Source organism: Microcebus murinus, chromosome 17 (genome assembly GCF_040939455.1).
Source record: "Microcebus murinus isolate Inina chromosome 17, M.murinus_Inina_mat1.0, whole genome shotgun sequence".
Taxonomy (NCBI): Eukaryota; Metazoa; Chordata; class Mammalia; order Primates; family Cheirogaleidae; genus Microcebus; species Microcebus murinus.
This window is the reverse complement of record NC_134120.1, coordinates 42,189,074-42,212,290: the sequence shown is the minus strand read 5'-3', so window position 1 is coordinate 42,212,290 and position 23,217 is coordinate 42,189,074. Positions and strand designations below refer to the sequence as shown.

Below are 23,217 nucleotides of genomic sequence, written 5' to 3'. Positions count from 1 at the left end.
GGGTGGAGGGGTTTCAGGATTGGGATAAGGAAGACTGGAAAGGGAAAACATTAGAAATGGTTAAAATCAGAAATATTTTATTTTCAACAACAGAATACTCCTCATGCTAATTGCTTTCTGTGGAAAATTTATCTAAAAATATTAATGTGAGAACTGTACCTGTAATTCTAGTTAAGCAAACCTGGCTTGATGATAGATTATTTGGGGATGGGCAACCTATTGTTGCCCTGAATCCTGGGTATCTGTCCCTCCTTGTTTTAATTAAGGACTGATTCCAGACTTATTTCACTATTTTCTAATTGCATTCCCTTTTTCGAAAATATGTAGCAGAGAGCTTACCCTTTTAACCTTAAAGATCTTACCCTGTCTGTTCCTCCTTCATAAACCTTCATAAGTATCTGTATCTCAGATTAGTTTTTCCTTCAGCTTTATATGGGATGATTTTGTTTTGAGTTTTTTTTTTTTAGTACAGTGTTGTTTAATTATTCTCCGAGAAAGACTAGACATCATTTTTCAAAGAAAATTGTGAGAGGAAATGTGCAAAAAAATATAGATATAAATGCCTTTTGTAATGAGAACAGGTGGTAGCAAATCTGTTTTATTCTCTCCCTTTGCACCTCCATTTATTTCTTTTTTCCAAGCAAGATTAAAAGAACTCAATATAATTTCTTTCCAAAATATTTTGAAAGTTTTCTAGTTGCTTCCTATCATAAATCCCCTTTGATCAAAAAAGGAATCAAATACATTGGCCCCATTCCAAGAACAGAGCCACTCTGTATTAGTTGCAAATGTTTGATGAAATTAACTATTGTCATTTTTGTCATCCTCCTGCCCCCTAGAACACTTAATAACTTTAATGTTCTAAGGGCTCTGGTTCAAAATCAAACACACAGGGTTACTGTATTTTGCTTGATTGCATAAATATTGACCCTATTTTAATTTAGAGTTGAATTATTTACTTGTATAGTCAATTATAATGTTAGCACTTGTGGTACACTAATCACTATCACACCAGTATAGACTATAAAGCTTTGGTTTGTGATTTTTGTTTTGGTAGTTGGCTGTTTGGGAAGTTTTTTTGTTCAATTGTGAAAATTAGCACAGATGCCTTATGATTGCTTCATTTAGACTGCTTTGCTTTCCTTTTCCAGGTAACTACCTACCTATCCAAGCTGGTCGCAGGAAATAGATTAATGACAGTATCTTATAAATGCAGAACTCCGAAAAACAGTTCAGAGACATTATAGGCTTTATGCTGGGAAATGTTTCAGCAGTGATATTTTTCATATTAAATATTAAATCACAACCTGAATCCCCTTCATATACAGAGTTATAATCCATGTTTGCTTTCAACTCTTAAGGACTGGGGTTTTGATCTTGATCATTTCTCCTGTGGTTTTTCTTTTCTCTAATAAAGTTTTAAAGGCTAGTCATTTCTTCTTTGCATTCTAGGTGTAAAGACAAGTTGTGTTAAATTGGACAGGCTTTTATAAAGGTGTCTGATAATTTCTTTTCATTCTTTCTATTGACTTCTTCCTATTATATTGTCATTCTCATTTGGCACTTAAAAAAAAAAATAGGCTGCCTTTGGCTTTCCCTCTAGCCTAGTCTCAGTCCATTGCAATGGTTCCTGCTACACACTGTTCTTATTGACCTGACAGGTTATCTATCTACTTGAAAATCTTATTGTTGTCTGGCTAAAATGTCTATGGGCATACCTGTAATTTAAACATCTTATTTTAAATTTAGGGGCCATCTTTTTTCCCTTTTTCTGTTTTTGCCTGAAAAAAAATTATATACATTTTCTCTATATATATATTGTAACTTTATATTTTCAATGCTATCACTTTCAAATTCTGAATTTCAGATTTTCATAGATATTTTTCCTAAAATATCTTAATACTGACATTCTTACATTTCAGCGTCTCTTTGTTAAAGGTTTTAAATAGATTATTAATTGCCAAATTCTAACCTCAAAAAAAATCAGACACATCTTTGTTGAATGTAGGTGCAAACTTGTCTGAAATGTGTGTTGTGTTAGAATCTAGCCCTCAGTATTTTCCTTTTTTACCACATCATCCAAAATTCCACAGAGCAAGCCATCTGACCTTGAACATTTTTTTTTTTTTTTTTTTTTTTTAGTGACTGCAATCATCTGGCAATGACCTTGAACATTTTGATTCCTTAAACATTTGTTATATATTTTGTGACCTTTATTTTGTTTTGAATTTCTTCTTTCTCCTTTGGGAAATGTGAGTTCGGCGCATCTGTGCAGAGTGAGACAAAGGATTCATTTGCTTTCTTTTCATCAATTCCTAGGGTTCCCACTTTGATTTGTTATCAGACAGTAGAGGGGAGAAAAAGGAATACAAGGTCTGTACCTGTTGACACAGTGTAACCTGTAGGAACTGGGCAAAAGAATGAGTATTCAATGATTAAAATAATGCATACCAAGGCCTGGCGTGGTGGCTCACGCCTGTAATCCTAGCTCTCTGGGAGGCCGAGGCGGGCGGATTGCTCGAGGTCAGGAGTTCAAAACCAGCCTGAGCAAGAGCGAGACCCCGTCTCTACTATAAATAGAAAGAAATTAATTGGCCAACTAATATATACAAAAAATTAGCCGGGCATGGTGGCGAATGCCTATAGTCCCAGCTACTTGGGAGGCTGAGGCAGGAGGATTGCTTGAGCCAGGAGTTTGAGGTTGCTGTGAGCTAGGCTGACGCCACGGCACTCACTCTAGCCTGGGCAACAAAGCGAGACTCTGTCTCAAAAAAAAAAAAATAATAATGCATACCAGATTAGAAAATGTGTACCCTGAAGTATTTAGGATTTTTGTTTATAAAAATATACAGGCTATAAAGATTGCCAATATAACTCTCCATAAAGGCTTATTGTACAAGAAATAAAACACTGAATCATAAGGCTCATTACTGATCAGAAAACATTTTTTAGGTATAAGAAAGGCAAGATATATATCTTTTTTTTTTTTTTTTGACACAGAGTCTCACACTCTTCCCTGGGCTAGAGTGCAGTGGCATCGGCCTATCTCACAGCAACCTCAAACTCCTGGGCTCAAGCAATCCTTCTGCCTCAGCCTCCCAAGTAGCTGGGACTACAGGCATGTGCCACCATGCCCGGCTAATTTTTTTCTATATATCTTTTTAGTTGGCTAATTAATTTGTTTCTGTTTTTGGTAAAGATGGCATCTCATTCTTGCTCAGGCTGGTTTCAAACTCCTGACCTTTAGCAGTCCTTCCGCTTTGGCCTCCCAGAGTGCTAGGATTACAGGTGTGAGCCACAGCGCCCAGCCTTATTTTTTATTTTTTGAGATGGAGTCTCACTCTGTTGCCTGGGCTAGAGTGCCGTGGCATCAGCCTAGCTCACAGCAACCTCAAACTCCTGGCTCAAGCAATCCTCCTGCCTCAGCCTCCCAAGTAGCTGAGACTACAGGCATGTGCCACCATGACTGGCTAATTTTTTCTGTATATTTTAGTTGGCCAATTTCTTTCTATTTTTTAGTAGAGATGGGGTTTCGCTCTTGCTCAGGCTGGTTTCGAACTCCTTACCTTAAGCCATCCTGCCGCCTCAGCCTCCCAGAGGGCTGGGATTACAGATGTGAGCCACTGTGCCCGGCCCAAGAAATGTAAATTGAATTTTAGATATACTTTACAAAAAATTCATTTACCAAATTCTAAAATTTTCAATGATGCTTGTAAATATTTCTGAATTACTGCTAAAAATACCAAATTTACTGGGAAAGCAAGGTTAAATTCTAAAATATGCAAAACAAACCACTAAACATTAACAAGTGAATCTTAAACCAAAGGAACCAATAAACAAGTTACCGAAAAGACCACCATCTCCATCTAAAATTCAAGGACACCACAGGCAGAAATACAGGATCTTTTTTGAGCCCTCAAAGATAATAATTGGGCAGGCATTCCATCAAATCAAATGGTACAGAGTCTGATTTTTTTTCCCCAACTGATATGGCAAGTTTTTATATTAAACTGTCCAGAACACTGAGATTCTTGGAATTTGAAACATGTACTCTGATACCTTGCTGGTCAGCCCTTTTCATCCATCCCTACCTTTCAAAAAAAATTCCCTATAATCTCAATTAAACTCTTTCTTTAACTTGCTTCCTTTGGTACCAGAATAAAGCCCAAATAGCGAAAGCAATCTTAAGACAAAAGAACAAAACTGGAGGCATCACATTACCAGACTTTGAACTATACTGCAAGGTTATAGTAACCAAAATAATATGGTATTGGTACAAAAATAGAGACATAGACCAATGGAACAGAACAGAAAACTCAGACATAAAACCATATACCTAAAACCAACTGATCTTTGACAAGCAGACAACAACATACACTGGGGAAAAGAAGCCCTATTCAGTAAATGGTGCTGAGAAAATTGGATAGCCACATGAGGAAGAATGAAACTGAATGGTTTCCCTATCTCTCACTACTCAGAAAAATTAATCTAAGAAAGATAAAAGAGTTAGATCTAAGGCATGAAACCGTTAAGAATTCTAGAGGAAAATGTAGGAAAACTCCTCTAGATATCAGCCCAGGCAAAGAATTCATGAAAAAGACCCCATTGGCAATCATAGCAACAACAAAAATTAATAAATGGCATTTGATTAAACTAAAAAGATTCTGCACAGCTAATGAAAAAAACAGAGCGGATAGACAGCCTACAGAATTGGAGAAAATATTTGCAAACCACACGTCTGATATAGGGATAATAACCAGAATTTATAAAGAACTCAAATCAACAGGGAAAAAAAAAACAGCCTTATTAAAAAGTGGGCAAAAGACACAGATGTTTCTCAAAAGAAGAAAGACAAATAGCCAATAAACATATGAAAAAACGGTCAGTGTCACTAATCATCAGGGAAATACAAATTAAAACCATAATGAGATATCACCTTACCCCGGTTAGAATGCCTTTTATTAAAAGTCCAAAAACAATAGATGCTGGCGTTGATGCAGAGAGAAAGGAACATTTCTACCCTGTTGGTGTGACTGCAAATTAGTATAGCCTCTATGGAAAACAGTATGGAGATTCCTCAAAGAACTAAAAGTAGACCTATCAATCAGTCCAACAATTCCACTACTGGGTATTTATCCAAAGGAAAAGAAGTCATTGTATCAAAAAGACACCTGCCCTCAAATGTTTTATTGCAGTACAATTCACAATTGCAAAGATGTGGAATCAATACATGAGTGGATCAATAAAATGTGGTATATGTACACCATGGAGGACTATGCAGCTATAAAAAATGATGTATTAATACCTTTGCTACAATCTGAATGGAAGTGTAGACCATTCTCCTAAGTGAAGTATCGCCAAGAATGGAAAAACAAACACCACATGTATTCACTATTAACTTGGAATTAACCGATGAGCACACAAGTGCACAGAGGGAGGTAAAACATAGTGGAGAGCAACTAGGAGGGAAGGGGAGGGGAGGGGAACAAACCAACCAAATGGGTACTATGAACACTATTTGGGTGACAGGCACACCTATAGCCAGGACTCAAGCATTATAAACATGTTCCATGTAACCTAAAACATTTATGCCCCCTTAATAATTTGTTTTGTTTTGTTTTGTTTTTTTTGAGACAGAGTCTCACTCTGTTGCCCTGGCTAGAGTTGCGTAGCATCAGCCTAGCTCATGGCAACCTCAAACTCCTGACTCAAGCAGTCCTACTGCCTCAGCCTCTCGAGTAGCTGGGACTACAGGCATGCTCCACCATGCCCGGCTAATTTTGCTATATATATTTTTAGTCGACCAATTAATTTCTTTCTATTTTTAGTAGAGATGGGCGTCTTGCTCTTGCTCAGGTTGGTCTCAAACTCCTGAGCTCAAATGATCCACCCACCTTGGCCTTCCAGAGTGCTAGGATTATAGGAGTGAGCCACCGCGCCCAGCCTGCCTGGCTAATTTTATTTATATATATATATATATATATATATATATATATATATATTTTTTTTTTTTTTTTTTTTTTTTTTAGTTGTTCAGCTAATTTCTTAATTTTTTTTTTTTTTTTGAGACAGAGTCTCGCTTTGTTGTCCAGGCTAGAGTGAGTGCCGTGGCGTCAGCCTAGCTCACAGCAACCTCAAACTCCTGGGCTCGAGCGATCCTTCTGCCTCAGCCTCCCGAGTAGCTGGGACTATAGGCATGAGCCACCATGCCTGGCTAATTTTTTATATATATATATCAGTTGGCCAATTAATTTCTTTCTATTTATAGTAGAGACGGGGTCTCGCTCTTGCTCAGGCTGGTTTTGAACTCCTGACCTTGAGCAATCCGCCCGCCTCGGCCTCCCAAGAGCTAGGATTACAGGCGTGAGCCACTGCGCCCGGCTAATTTTTTTTTTTTTTTTTTTTTTTTACACAAACGGGGAGTGTAGAACCGGCTAATTTTTTTAATAGAGAAGAGGTCTCGTTCTTGGTCAGGCTGATCTCAAACTTGTGAGCTCAAACAATATGCCCACCTCGGCCTCCCAGAGTGCTGGGATTATAGGCATGAGCTACCACGCCCAGCCTACCCCCTTAATATTTTGAAATAAGAAACTTTGTCAAGATGAAATAGATAACCTGAGTAATTCTGTAACTATTAAGTAAATTGAAGTTGTAGCTAAAACCTCTTAATAAAGATATATCTGGCTGCAGATTCTTTTACTTAGTAAATTTTACCAAATATTTACAGAAGAATCAGCACCACTTCTATATAATCTTTTCCAGAAAATAAGAGAGAGAGAAATACTTCCAATTCATGTTATAAGGCCAGCATTACCCTGATAATTTAAATCAGAAATATGTTACAAAACAAGAAAACTTCCCCAACATCCCTTATGAGCATGGATATAAACATCCTGAACAAAATATTAGCAAATCAAATCCAACAATATATAAAAGAATAGTCATGTGCAGTAGTATGTCCTGTATCAGGAAGCTGAGGTGGGAGGATTGCTTGAGCCCAGGAGTTTGAGTCCAGGCTGGACAACATAGCAAGACTCTCATCTCTAAAAAAAATTAATTAATTTAAAAAAGAATAATATACCATGACTGTGTGTGGTTTACCCCAGAAATGCAATGGCAGTTTAATATTTGAAAATCAATCAATATAATCTACCATATTAATAGTCTAAGAAAGAAAAATTATGCAATCATATCAATGAATGCAGAAATACATTTAACAAAATTTATATCCATATTGATAAAAATTCTCAGGAATCTTGGAATAGAAGAAGGAACTTCCTCAATCTGATAAAAGACAGCTTTAAAAAGCCTAGTGCTAAAATCATTCTTAACGGTGAAAGACTGAATGTTTTTTTCCAAAGATTAGGAAAAGCAAGAATCTCTGCTTTTACCAGTGTTACAGAAAGTCCTTGCCAATACGATAGGCAACAAAGGCAAATAGATTGGAGTGTCTTCCATACAGCAAAAGTTTTTAATTTTGACTAAGTCTACTGTGTCAGGTTTTTTTGTTTTTTTTTTATGAGTATGCTTTGTTATGTAAGAACTCTCTGCTGGACTCCATGTCACAAGGATTTTCTCCCATGCTTTTTTCTAGAAGTTTTTATAGTTTTACATTTTGAGTTAATTTTTTTTTATCAGGTATGAGTTGTAGGTCCAGAATGGTGGGGCTTTTGGGCACAAGGATGTCCAATTGCTCCAACAGTTGGTAAAAATACTATGCCAGACAATAAAGTGGTAAGGACAGATTTTAATCAGTAATATACTTTTGCTGTGGGGAAAAGAATCCAGCGTGAACTAGACTCAACTTTGACTGATTTGTACTGAGGTGGCTGGGTGTTTTAAAGGGAGAACGAGCGAGTAGGGAAGTCAGAGTTGGTCCATTGAAAACCATGAGGTTTTGCTACTTGGTGCTTATCAAAGTTAGGCTCCTACCCTTCCACAACGGCTGGGAGAAGGGGGCCTTATTTCAGGTTTTGGCTGGAACAAATAGTAAATTCTTCTAGCAGCCTTGATTTTCTCAGATAGGCCATTTAAGTTGGGTTAGGGTCATCCTAGGGATGTGGCCTTGAGCTGTTAGGAACTGTGTTAGTGTTTTATTCAAATGTTTTTAGGCCAAGGTGGAGACCTAGTTGAGAGGAGGGTTCAGAAGTTTGTTCAAGGGGAGAATTTTTGTCATTTCTCAAATGCTTTGTTTTCCAACCTGGTGAAAACTCAATTGGCCATATTCATATGGATCTTATTTCCAGATTCTCCGTTTTATTCCATTAATTTGTGTGTCTTTGCCAATGCTACATTATTTGAATTACTATAGCCTTTTAGGAAGTCAAAATCAGGTGGTGTGATTCTTCCAGTTTTGTTCTTTATTTTTCAAAGTTAGTTTAGCTATTCTAGTTCATTTGCCTTTCCATATAAACTTTAGAATCAACTTATCCATATCTACAAGAAAAATTACTGAAATTGTGCTAAATCTGTAGATCAGTTTAGAGAGAATTGAAGTCTTTATTATGTTGAATCTTATAATTCATGAATACAGTATATCTTCGTTTTTTTCCTATTTTTTAAAATTTTTCATGGGCATTTTGTGATTTATAGCATAGAAATATCTGTACATAGAGATTTATATCTCAGGTTTTCATTTTAGGGAGAGCTATTATAAATGACATTTTTTAAATTTTAAGTTTCCAATTGTACCTTAATGACCTTGCATCTTGCAATATTGCTAAACTCACTAATTTGTCCTAGGAGGATTTTTGGGTTTTTGGGGCTTTCTGCATAGATAATCATGTCATTTGCAATCCTGTTTCCACAGGCAAGTCTCTAACTCAGTGGCTATTTTTATTGAACTGCACTTGCTCATTGTAGTCTTTACTCTTGGTATATATAGCAAATCTGCATTAATGCCCAGAACTTCCTACTGCTCTGGTTAAAAGTGCCTGGTTTTTCTGTTTTGTGCTGGCCAAGATACACTGTTTTTGAGAAAGTGTTTTTTATAAATACAGAATCAATGAAAACTATAGTCAGTTTCCATTTTTGTTAAAGTTTTACAAAATTTTCTAAAATTTTGTGTATGAAACTTGAAAAAAACCAAAGTATAATTTTCATAGTGGAAGGAAATGTTTTACCACTTAGACAGGGAAATTGGAAGATAGGAGTCAATTGAAAAATTTTTATATGGTTTGACTATCTCGCAGATGCCACTTCTTTGCAGGGAAGGACTTTGAAATATAATTTATTTGATTTATGCTGTAGGATAGATTAACTAAAATCATTATTTCATCAGCTAGAAGTTCTGGATTGTGGCAGCATCAGACTCTAAAAACTATTTTATTAAAAAGGCCAGCAGCAACAAAAGATATTTTACAGCTTCTGAAAACACTTTTTAAACAATTTATTTATGAGTTAGCACACAGTTTAAAAGAAGCATTTCTTTCCTGTAATTTGTGGAGCAAACAGAAAATGGTTCTTAGTTCATTTTCTTTGATTAATTGTTGTCTTAGTCCATGTGAGCTAAGATGACATACCTTGACTGGATGGCTTGTAAACAACAGAGTTTTATTTCTCATAGTTGTGGAGACTGGAAAGTCCAAGATCAAGGTGCTCACAGATTTGGTGTCTGGTTAGGACCTGCTTTCTCTGTTTGTTCTCCCATGGTGGAAGGAGCATGGGGTCTCTTCACTAATCCCATTCATAAGGGCTTTACCATCATGAATTAATCACTTCCCAGAGGCCCCTCCTCCTAATACTAGCAACTTGGGTGTTGGGATTTCAACATTAGAATTTTGGAGGAGTACCAACATTCAGAACATAGCAGTTGTTTTCTGCTTTACTAAAGATTATTACCCATGGCTTATTCATTGTCTCTGGTATAATATTAAAATAATCTGAAGTGATCTTAAAGTGGGGTTTATTTACTTGGTATCTCCTTGAGACTGACCATTTTACCACAGATTATTTCCTAGTTTCATCCTGCTCTTTTTTAAAATGTGTTTAAAAATGTGGTTAGGACTCTTTTGAAAAAATATTTCCAATATATGTATGGGGTTTCTGAACAGGTTACTTTCTGTTGACTATCTTGACCTTGTTTGCATATGTAACTATCAACCAGTCCCAGGTTCTTTCCTCTTTTCCCTCCATAATAGTAAGATTTTAATGGGAATTGAACATTATTATTCTGGAAAAGCTGAAGGATTTGATCATGTAGTGGTGTTTTATTTTAACATTCTCACCCTGTTTCTTTAAAGAATACCTAATTAGACACTTAGCTGCCTTAATGAAATGATGCTATTTATGCCTTTTAATAGGACATCTTTCACATATACTTCTTTATAGTTTTGCCCATGTATGAAAAAAATTACACTTGTAGATTTGGGCATTCTGGATTAAATATGTTGAGAGCTGTACAACAAAACAGAATCACTTTAGATTTTTGCCATGAAGATAAATATAGGGTAAATCTAAGACTTTGATTTGCAACTGAGAAAGTGATATTCTGAAAAGGTTTGTGACAAGAACAGTTGGCTCTGAGCGCTGTTTCTACCACTTACTACGTGCATGACTTTTATGAAATTGTCCTAAACTCCTAGAGCCTCACTGTCTCCACTAGTAAAAAGGGGATGGCATGTATAATTTTCATGTTATAGCCATTAATATAAAGTAATTTTCTTTTAATCTGAAAAGTTTGACTATAGTTTGACCAATCTCTGTCTAATTTACTTATTGAACTTCTTCAGGCATTTCTTACCTATGCTTAAACTTGGGAGAAACGAAGCTTTAGATGCCTTTCTTTCTTCTTTTTCTATTTTATACTTCCCTTTTACCTAAGTTCTGCCTGTTCCATACAGAGATTAAGGACTCAAGAGTTTGTTGGAGTAAAGGAAATGTGCCTTTGTGTTTTAGGGGAACCTAATATTTATTTTGCACTGTAACTTTATTTAGTGAAGAATACAGAAATAGCCTTGGTGATCAGTTTCTTTCTCCTTCTGAGCATGAGTGTGTAAATATTGATTTTTTTTTTTTCTCCATCTTCTAGTTACAGCAATTGGAGCTTGCACAGATACAGCAGAGAGATGCTAATCTCACAGCTCTTGCAGCTATTGGACCAAGGAAGAAGAGACCACTAGACTCTGGAAATGAGGTATTGAAATAATGTTCATTATTTTATTTCTAATATCAAGAAAGCAAGCCAAAAAGAAGCGAAGACTTGAAAATGGTTTACCCTGTTCTGTGCGCCGTTGCTGCCAAATTCTTCTTTGCCAATTTTATAAAATGTTAATTTTTTCCAAGTTGTTAAGATTTATATTGCCTTGAGCTTATTACTTATTTCGTTTCTCATTCTACTTATTGCTCCATATTTCTTTTAGTCCTCATTTCCTTTCATTCTGAGTCACTGTTTCAGTTTTTTATTTCTATTCATTCTTTCTAGTAGTTTTATGTAATCCTCTCACCTGTAATCTGGCTGAATCTGCCCTCTTATTTCTTACATGAATCCTGACTATTCCCTCCCACATCAGAAAAGCTGCTCCTTTTCTAAGCACATAATGTGTTTGCCTGGCATTAATTGTCCTTGTATGAATATTTTTTTTTCTGTTATAAACTTCTTAAGAAAGGACTATGATACTATTCTTTTGTATTCCCCGTAGAATTAGGCACATATATTTGCTCAATAAATATCATTGTTTGATTAATATCAGGAAAGGATCTTTCTTATATCTTCAGAGTAATTATTCAAGATAATATTAGACCTGAGGATGGGTCATCAGGGCTGGGATATAGAGGTATGTTAAGCATCCTGAGATGGGTTCAGCAATAAAAGAGCCATAGCTCATCTATTCTGTTATGCAGAATTTATTTTGGTTTTTTCTTAATTCTTAAGATGGAAGATTTGGCGTAGAATTTAAATGTACTTTGAGGCACGCTCCCCACCAACATTGATCCTGAATGTTGGCAGTTCCTAAATGAATACCAATCACCTTAGTAGATGAAAGATCTAAAAATTCTGGTTCTTTTCACTTTAAATGTAATGAATGTAATATGCCACCTGTTTGCTGCCCAACCAGATGTGACCACTGTTAAGTTTTTCACATATCCTTCCAGAAATTTGTTATGAATATGGGCACATTTCTGATGTGCATTTACAAATCTACATATGTGATTTTGTTTTTCTTAAATGTGATCAAACTGTACCTATTGTTCTGCCCATGATATTTTTCTCCCTTTCCATAATCTACCTCATGTAATTTACTTGCATTCTTTTTAGAGGTCTGTGACATTACTGTGTTTAGATAAACCATAATTTATTCAACCAGTGCTCTAATGGACATTTAGGTTGTTTCCAGGTTTTTGCTTTTATTGCCTCAGGGAACATCCTTGTACTTATGTTGTTGTGTGCTTGTACAATGTAATTGTAGGTGAAATTCCTAGAAATGGGATTCCTGGGTTAAAGGGTATGAACATTAGGAAAGACTCTATAGGAAAAAACTCAAATGTTACAAAGATGGGGAGAACAGTATAATGAATCACTATATACCACTACACTCCTCCAATGACTATCAATTTATGCGTAATTTTGTTATCACCACTTTTCTTAGGTAAATTTTTTATCCCTCAGATTATTTTAAAGTCATTCCCAGACTCGATACCATTTTATTCATAAATGTTATTTGTTGCTTTTGATTTTTGGTAACTTTTTTTTTTTTTTTTTTTTTGAGACAGAGTCTCGCTTTGTTGTCCAGGCTAGAGTGAGTGCCATGACGTCAGCCTAGCTCACAGCAACCTCAAACTCCTGGGCTCGAACGATCCTTCTGCCTCAGCCTCCCGAGTAGCTGGGACTACAGGCATGCGCCACCATGCCCGGCTAATTTTTTTATATATACATCAGTTGGCCAATTAATTTCTATTTATAGTAGAGACGGGGTCTTGCTCTTGCTCAGGCTGGTTTTGAACTCCTGACCTTGAGCAATCCGCCTGCCTCGGCCTCCCAGAGAGCTAGGATTACAGGCGTGAGCCACCGCACCCGGCTGATTTTTGGTAACTTTTAAAATTACTCTCTGAAAGTGTTGTGTCAGTTTTTATATTCATTAGTGCCTATCTCCCCACACTCCCAACTACACTGGGAATTATCTTTGTGATCTCATGGTTGAAAATGCAATTTTTTTTTTTTTTTTGAGACAGAGTCTCACTTTGTTGCCCAGGCTAGAGTGAGTGCCGTGGCTGCAGCCTAGCTCACAGCAACGTCAAACTCCTGGGCTCAGGCGATCCTCCTACCTCAGCCTCCCGAGTAGCTGGGACTACAGGCATGCGCCACCATGCCCGGCTAATTTTTCTATATATATTAGTTGGCCAATTAGTTTCTTTCTATTTATAGTAGAGACGGGGTCCCGTTCTTGCTCAGGCTGGTTTCGAACTCCTGACCTCGAGCAATCCGCCCGTCTCGGCCTCCCAGAGTGCTAGGATTACAGGCGTGAGCCACAGCGCTCGGCTGAAAATGCAATTTTTAATAGTGTTTAAATTGTGAGTAATTTGAGCAGTTTTTCATGTGCATTTTGGCACTTTCAATGTTTCTTTTTCACACTGAGTTATATTGTTTATATGATTAAGGAAATAGAACACCTGTTACTTCCATTTTCTTTTGGTTTGTCTGGGCCTTATACATCTAAAAAATTTTATTTTTCCTTAGATGAAAATAAACCCTGAGTCTTTCATCTTTCATTTTTGTCTTTTGTGTTTATAGTCTACTTAGGAAGCCCATTCTTACTTAGACTTATGTGTTAGCACTTCGATCATTTCACCTTTTTTTTGGAGGTGTGGGGAGGGAGACAATATCTCTCTGTTGCCCAGGCTAGAATGCCACAGTATCGTCACACACCACAACCTCAAAGGCCTGGGCTCAAGCAATCTTCCTGCCTCAGCTACCCGATTAGTTGAGATTACAGGTGCATACCACCATACCCGGCTAATTTTTTTTTTTTTAACATAGAGATGGTTCTCACTAAGTTGCTTGGGCTGGTCACGAACTCCTGGCCACAAGGGATCCTCCCACTTTGGCCTCCCCAGGTGCTAGTATAGGCATGAGGCCTCACGTCCAACATCACTTTTTAAGGATTAATCTTTGATTCATCCAGACATTCTTTTAGCTTTATTCCCTTAGTCCTCCCTAATTTTTTCGTAGGCTATCAAATTATCCCAACACCATTTGCTCAATAATTCTTTCCCCACTGATTTGAAATGCCACCTTGTGTGCCTCACACACAATTTTGTATCAAAAATACAAATTCCTGTATGTATTTGAATCTATTTGTGTATACTCTGAACCATGCTACCTAATAGAACTTTCTGTGATTTTAAAAATGTTTTCTTTCTAGGATGTCCTGAATAGCCACATAATGTCCATTGAGCTCTTGAAATGTGGCTAGTGTAAATGAGTAATAAGTTTTTAATTTTTTTAAGTTAACATAAATTTCAATAGCTGTATGCTGCTGGTGGCCACTATATCGGGCAGTACTAGAGGACTATTCTATTGAATTATGTCTACTTACGGCTATTTATGTATTAGTACCAATTCTATTTTTTTAAACTATCTTAACCATTTTTAAGTGCATAGTTAAGTAGTGTTAAGCACATTCACATTCTTAAAAAGATCTCCAGAACTTTTCCATCTTGTAAAACTAAAACTCTGTACCCATTAAACAATTCCCCTTTTTTCCTTTCCCCCAGCCTCTGGAAACCACCATTCTACTTTCTGTTTTTATTCATTTAGCTACTTCAATACCTCATGTAAGTGGAATCATACAGTATTTGTCCTTTTGCGATAGCTTATTTGACATAGCATAATGTCCTCAAGGTTCCAGATCTTAATTTATTTAAAAATACAGTAAAACTTGTCCAGTATAGATTTTTTTTATGTTCCTGTTTTTCTAGCACAAGACAACTCACTGCCCTTTATTTTTGGTCCATTTTCATATAAATGTGTGTAAATGTGTTATTAGAATTGGGGCATGCTATTTCATAATTAAGCATATTCCTATAAATGTGTCTTGTTAGCATACTTTTTCTTTTGTGGCAAGAATAGTAGTTATTTGTAATTTTTTTCATCCACATGGTTATTACTTATTATAACTCCTTCGAGAATGAGTTAGGAATGTCTAAGTTCCTGACCTACTTTTCTATTATAGTAGCATTATACGACAAATTCTGTTAAATATCTGCTTTGTGGGGAATCATCATAGTGCATGGGGATAAGTACATGTGCTTTGGATTCAGAGTAATCTAGATTTGGTTCTTAACTCTGTTAAACTTCGGAACCTTGGACAAATTCTTTAAACCCTATACCTCAATTGTCCCCATTTATAAAATGGGTATAACACCTGTCTCATAATGAAAGTTTTAAGGATTAGTTTATGTGAAGTACTTAGTTCCTAGTCTCAGGTAAGTGCTTAATTGTCATCTTTGTCATCATAGTAATAATACCATTATTTCAGCTTTTAATAGCATTTTATAAGTGGCCTTCATGACCCATAATGAATTTGAAATGTTAACCATTAATCTCTCCAAGAGCCTTGCTGCTTATTCTCTTTTGAGTTTCTCACAAATTTTAAAAATGTTAATCATTTCCTGACTTATATTAATCAGATTTTTAAGTGTTTTTCATTCATTGTATATTTGAATCTGAGAAAGTCTATAGGTGGGGGGGGGAGGACCAAATTTGCTGTTGTATTTGAAACAGTGATAAAAGTCAGCTTAGGCCGGGCGCAGTGGCTCACGCCTGTAATCCTAGCACTCTGGGAGGCCGAGGCGGGCGGATTGCTCAAGGTCAGGAGTTCGAAACCAGCCTGAGCAAGAGCAAGACCCTGTCTCTACTATAAATAGGAAGAAATTAATTGGCCTAGTAATACATACAGAAAAAATTAGCCGGGCATGGTGGCACATACCTGTAGCCCAGCTACTCGGGAGGCTGAGGCAGGAGGATTGCTTGAGCCCAGGAGTTTGAGGTTGCTGTGAGCTAGGCTGACACCATGGCACTCACTCTAGCCAGGGCAACAGAGTGAGACTCTGTCTCAAAAAAAAAAAAAAAGTCAGCTTATATGACTTACCTATCAGTATTAAAATGTAGAATTATTTAATTTTTAGTTTCAATTAAAATTAGAAAATTCTGATATTTTCTAACTTAGATATAAATATGTTGAATGTCTTTTCACTTGGTGCTTCTTTAGTTTTGATAGCCTAGGCATATGCATTTTCTCCTGTATTTCCTGGACTTTAGATAATTGTCAGACTTGTAAGTAGAGTTGGTCCTTCAGATCCATGGCTTTTACATCTGCAGATGCAATCCACTGCAGATCAAATATATTTGGGGAGAAAACCTATAAAAGTAATTATACAACAATAGAAAATATAAATTAAAAACAATGTAGTATAATAACTATTTACATAGTATTTACAATGTATTAGGTATTCTAAGTAATGTATTATACATAGTCTGATTTAAAGTATACAGGAGGATATGCATACGTTATATGCAAATCTATACCACTTTATATCAGGGACTTGGGCACCCTCAGGTTTTGGTGTCTATGTCTTGGAACCAGTCCCCTCTTGATACAAGGGATGATGCCTACCTGAATTGAAAATATCTATATTTCTTTAATGAGTGGTATCATTTTAGAACAATTCTTATTTTTTTTTCTTTTTAATTTTAATTTTTATTTTATTTTAGCGTATTATGGGGGTACAAGTGTTAAGGTTACTTATATTGCCCATGTCCCCCCTCCCCCTCGAGTAAGAGCTTCAAGCATCTTACTCGTTGTAGTTGTATATACCCATCCCCTCCTCCCCCCTCCCACCCTCTCGACACCCAATAAATGTTACTCCTATATGTCCTCTTAGGTGTTGATCCGTTAATACCAATTTGCTGGTGAGTACATGTGGTGCTGGTTTTTCCATTCTTGAGATACTTCACTTAGTAGAATGGGTTCCAGCTCTATCCAGGAATATACAAGAGATGCTACATCACCATTGTTTCTTAAAGCTGAGTAGTACTCCATGGTATACGTATACCACATTTTATTAATCCACTCATGAATTGATGGGCACTTGGGTTAGGGTTAGGGTTTGAAGTTATATACATGAAATTAATTTTTACATTAATGTAGACTGTACAGATATTGATACAGTAAAATAGAACCTACTTTACAATTTAGAGTATTTGTATGTGTATTGTGTAAATATATTACATCAGTGATGTGTTTGGGGTCCTTTGGAATTTTAAAACATTAATTACTTCTTGTATTAATTAGAGGTCCTTAGATTAGAAAGGATCTTTTCCCCCATAAGTTATATTTTCAAACAGTTCACATGACTTATTAATGATCTAATATGAGAACAGTGTTTATTTTATTGAATATAAAGATAGGTTTTATTTTAACCTTATATAATAACATGTATAAAAAATCAACTCATTATACAGAATCGATTTTTTAGAGCTGCGAAAGTATAAATTATGGAATGTGAGCATACAATTTTACTTTTGAGTGTTTTTTAACTAACATAAATAAATGAGGCTTCCCAAGTACATTTAATTATACAATTGGTTTAGAAATGCTGATATTTCTGTAAAAATTAACATGAGCTACATGGGGCTTACAGTACTGATGTTCCTAGTATATTTTACTTAAAGTAGTGTTCATTTGCTAACCAAAATGAAGACATTATAATGTGTTTAAGTATATGTTCTTTCTCTCTGAAAGCATGTTAAAGTGCTACTTCATATAATTCTATACTTGGGGATAAAAGGGAAAAGGGCGTTTTCAAAATTTTGCTTAGCAATAAATTAGAAAATTTGATTGAAAATCACAATTACCTAATCCTGATTTCAGACAACTGTAGTTTTTCCACAGTAGAATTCTTTTTTTTTTTTTTTTTAATAGTATAGACAGGGATCTCGCTCTTGCTCAGGCTGGTCTCAAACTTCTGAGCTCAAGCAATCCTCCCACCTTGGCTTTCCAGAGTGCCTGGATTACAGGTACAAACCACCGCGCCTGGCCTCCGCAGTGGAATTCTAATTCAGAGGGAAATGTTAGGTATCAATAATAGTTTTATCTCTTACCACAATTAAGTGTGAATTCCTAAAATGCATTTCTTTATTATACTTTATTTTTGAGGCTTTAAAATAAAATACTTCATTTTGGACATTCCTGTAAATACTTCTTTTTTTGTTTGTTTGTTTTGTTTTTGGAGACAGAGTCTTGCTCTGTTGCTTTGAGTAGAGTGCAGTGACATCATCATAGCTGACTGCTTCCTCAAACTCCTGGACTCAAATGATCCTCTTGCTTCAGCCTCCTGAGTAGCTGGGACTATAGGCATGCATCACCATGCCTGGCTAAGTGTTCTATTTTTAGTAGAGACAGGGTCTCGCTCTTGCTCAGGCTGGTCTTGAACTCCTGAGCTCAAGCCATCCTCCCATTTTGGCCTCCCAGAGTGATAGGATTATAGGCGTGAGCCACCACACCCAGCCTGTAAATACTTATTTTTATTTTATTTATTTTTTGTATGAGGTGCTGTTTGAAGTACTTATTTTTAAGCCAACTGTTCTTCAAATAATATTAACCAGGGGACTATTATTGGGATAGAACTTATAAAATAATTCCATTGCAAAACTCTAAATCCATATTCTTGGCCATTTGTGTTCAATGGGCTCACTATAAGATTATAATAGAAGTCATCATATTGCAGTATTTTATGAGTGGAGTGGACTTATTGGATATAAGGGAAAGAAGATCAGAAGGACCTTGAGAATAACATGCTAAATTCCATTGTCAGGTATGTTTCCTGTTCTAGCTTGCAAAGAATGATTGCTGAGAGAAATGAACTGTTGAAAGTCTTCTACTTCAAATAGTGTTCCACAGCAATTGTTTGCTATACATATTCAGTTAGATCTTTTTTTTTTTGTATAAAATGTAAGGTTTTATTAGTATTTATTTTACTATTATAACAACTTACCTTTATCTTTAGCTCCAGTTTGATGTATTTTAAACATTAAGGTAGTTTGTTTGATTAGGGGTGATCGGATGCAGAAGAGATAGAGGATTTCCAAAAGGTTATGGGCAAACAGCAGGTAATAATCAGGATAAAGAAAGAAATGATGATGTTATAAAGGAAACAAATGTTTTAAGAATCTTTTCCACATTTTTTCTTTGCTTTTATTTGGCCCTGCATGCCATAAAATAGGAATAGTTCTACTTTGCTAGACAACTGGTCCTCTGAAAGGCAAAGTATATCATTAGAGCCTGTTATACAACTTTAAAAATTACATAGCAAGTAAAGCTCTTTTAAAGAAATAAACTGAACTCAATGTAATAAAAATCAGGCTGCACATGTGGCTCATGCCTATAATCCTAACACTTTTGGAGACCAATGTGGGAGGATTACTTGAGGCCAGGAGTTCAAGAGCAGCCTGAGCAAGAGCAAGACTCCATCTATACAAAAAAATAGAAAACTTAGCCAGGCATGGTGGCACATGCCTGTAGTCCCAGCTACTAAGGAGGCTGAGGCAAGAGGATTGCTCCAGCCCAGGAGTTTGGGGGTGCAGTGAACTATGATGACACCACCACCTGGGGGACAGAGCAAGACCCTGTCTCTCAAAAAAAAAAAAAAGTAAAATCATATGTTACCTATGAATCAGTGCTGAAGCAGTGTAAAAGTATTAATAATAAATGTGCTGTATTTTGAAAAATGTTTTCTTTAGCTTTATAAGTACATGATAGCATTTGAGATAGCTAAGAAAATAATTCGTATTAATTTGACAAATCCGTATTGCCTTCCGACTATTTTGAAAAATTTAACTTTATTCGTCTGAAAAAGAAAACTATTTAGTCGTTATAATAGACAGCCAGAAATCAACTAGACATGACACTAATTTGAGTATATCTGAGCAAAAATGTACCAGAGTTATAGTGGCACAAACATTCTTTCCCTGTTCCTCATGATTCAATATTATATCCTCAATGTCTTAGCATGTCGTAGGCACTCAGTAAAAGAATTGCTTAATGGAGTCCCACAGCTCTGGGTTTATGAAGAGATCTGTGTGGTAGCCATTTTCCCCCTCTGTGCCAATCCTTACAACAGTGTTCCCCCTCTCTTGCCCATTATTTCTGTGCTTCAGTGGTGTGCACTTTCTGAGAAGTGAAAGTCAGCTAGTTCAATGCCAAGTAGTGATGCACCTGGTTTTTAAAACAAGTACAGAAAGCATTCTGCAGCAGCTTCCTACTCCTAGCCAAAAAGGAAGTCTCTGGAAGCCAGATGGCAGTGTCCTGGTAAGGCAGTGATGGAACTGGAGAGGGTGCTGTCCAGAGTTCCACCAGAACTCTGATGGTAAGAGGAAAAACCAGGAGGCAGAGTGAGATGGAGTCCATTGCTTTGTCAATTTCAGAGAAGATGGTATTAGAGATGTATGGACTTAATTATTTTCCTCCCATCGCCTTTCCACAAATCTTTTTTTTTTTTTTTTTTGGAGACAGAGTCTTGCTTTGTTGCCCAGGCTAGAGTGAGTGCCGTGGCGTCAGCCTAACTCCTGGGCTCAAGCGATCCTGCTGCCTCAGCCCCCCAAGTAGCTGGGACTACATGCATGCGCCACCATGCCTGGCTAATTTTTTCTGTATATATTAGTTGATCAATTAATTTATTTTCTATTTATACTAGAGACAGGGTCTTGCTCTTGTCAGGCTGCTTTCAAACTCCTGACCTCCAGCAATCCTCCCTCCTCAGCCTCCCAGAGTGCTAGGATTACAGGCGTGAGCCACCACGCCGGGCCTCCACAAATCATTTCAGCATGCAGTAGGATAGGGCTCCCAAAACACTAGGCTTGTGGTGGTCTCCTCAGACTCAAAGTGCCAGTCACATTTCTTTGACTCCACCTCATAGAAAATATTACTTTGTTTTTATGTCTTGACTTTTTTTTTCTCTTTTCCCACCCTCTTTATAAAAGGACAGTTTTATACAATTATTAAAACCAGAGGTCTTTGGAATGTAATATTTAGATTCAATTTCAGGAATAGCTTTCTGACAGTGTTTATACTAGCATGAATTTACCTCAATATGTAATCTCTAAGATCGTTTTCCAGTGCCAACATTCTCTAAATCTTTGAGTTTCTCTGAAATGAAGATGAATCTCCCTTGAAGAGTAGCAAAAGAAGGTAGATTGCACAGTCAGCAAATGATTATTGATTTTAGGGGAAGGGAAGGGGATCTTCTATGTCTGCCATGCTTTTAAAGTAGTACTGCTTAAAGCAAGGGGTATAGATGGCTTTTTATGTGAGGGAGAGGGGGTGTTTAACTATGGTCATGTTTAAAATGTTCAGATAGTATAGAAGAGTATTTAAAACAGCTTCTAAATGTCTTGGCTATCTTTTCTGAAAATTTCCATGCATATTATTAGGTTAAACCCTGTGAACTTACCATTTTTATGGCAATTTGTAGCTGAGAATTGTCAAGTATTGGCAATTTCATGTAGTTCAACCTAATATAGTGATATATCCTTTTAACATATGTGTGTAATAATTATAGTAATAATTACCTTAAGCAATTATAATAGGAGGTATCATCTTCATTAGTCCTTATAACTTCTCTGTGAGATCATACTATCATTTTCCCCAAATGAAAACATTGAGGTATACAGAGGATTAGTTACTTACACAAACTTCCACAGTTAGTAAGTAGAGGAGCCTAGGTACATATCCAAAGAATTTGATGTTCATCTGTTCTCTTAACCATGATAATAGGATCACACTAAAAGTACTGTTCTACAACTTGTGGAGCAATGTACCTTGGACAATGTATCAGGATTCTCCAGAAAAACAGAATCAATAGGATATAGAGAGATATATAAAAGGGGAATGTTAAAAATGGGAATTAGCTCACATGATCATGGAGGCTAAGAAGTACCATGATATGTTGTTTGCAACATGGAGACTCAGGTAAAGTTTTTTTTTTTTTTTTTTTTTTTGAGACAGAGTCTCGCTTGTTGCCCAGGCTAGAGTGAGTGCCGTGGCGTCAGCCTAGCTCACAGCAACCTCAAACTCCTGGGCTCAAGCAATCCTGCTGCCTCAGCCTCCCGAGTAGCTGGGACTACAAGCATGCGCCACCATGCCCGGCTAATTTTATATATATATTAGTTGGCCAATTAATTTCTTTCTATTTATAGTAGAGATGGGGTCTCGCTCTTGCTCAGGCTGGTTTCGAACTCCTGACCTCGAGCAATCCGCCCGCCTCAGCCTCCCAGAGTGCTAGGATTACAGGCGTGAGCCACCGCGCTCGGCTCAGGTAAAGTTTTGATGTAATTCACTCTTAATATGAAGTCCTGGGAAACAAGGGAGCCAAAGGTGTAACTCTCAGTCAGAGGCTGAAGGCCTGAGAATGAAGGGGGTGGGGGCAGAGGTGGGCCATTGGTGTGAGTATTGGAATAAGAACCAGAAGCTCTGAAGTCCAAAGATGCATATCTGAGCTCCAGAAGAGAGCTTCTTCCTTTGCCCTTCCTTCACCTTTCTTCTCTGTCTAGGTCCTCCATTTTGGAATCCTGCCCACCCATATTGCCGAAGGGGAATTTCTTTGTTCAGTCTACTGATACAAATGAGAATCTCTTTTTAAAACACTCTTTAACAGACACTCCCAGAAACAATGTTTTACCATCTCTCTGGATATCACCTAACCCAATCCGGCTGACACGTAAAATTCACCATAATAAACATTTTTGATCCCATACTGATACTTTCCTTTTTGCAGACAGTCTTGCTCTTTCACCCTTAGAGTGCAGCTGTATCATCACAGCTCACTGCAACCTCAAACTCCTGGGCTGAAGCAATCCTCTTTCCTCAGCCTTCCAAGTAGCTGGGACTACAGCTCACGCAACTACACCCAGCTAACTTTTTGTATTTTAGTGTAGCCGGGGTCTCACTCTTGCCCAGGCTAGTCTTGAACTCCTGAGCTCAATCGATCCTCCTGCCTCAGCCTCTCAGAGTGCTAGGATTACAGGTGTGAGCCACTGAACCTGGCCTGATAAATATTCTTGTGCCATAATTCACTGATCCACACTGATAGACATTTAGAATATTTTCACTTGTTTATTATAAATAATGCACATCCTGTATCTTCATGTACTCATTTATTTTACAGGATTGATTTCTATAAGCGGAACTTTTGGGTCAAAGGGTGTGCATATCTTAAAATTTA

At 36.8% G+C, this 23,217-nt stretch overlaps 1 protein-coding gene across 1 annotated transcript in view; it reads left to right on the top strand.

Moving 5' to 3' along the window:
- The window catches only part of TAF4B (TATA-box binding protein associated factor 4b), a 121,235-nt gene that overhangs the window by 72,259 nt on the left and 25,759 nt on the right, over positions 1-23,217 (top strand). The window contains exon 14 of the mRNA XM_012740445.3: positions 11,030-11,134. Coding sequence (XP_012595899.2) covers positions 11,030-11,134 — 105 coding nt within the window. The remainder of the gene's footprint in view (positions 1-11,029; positions 11,135-23,217) is intronic.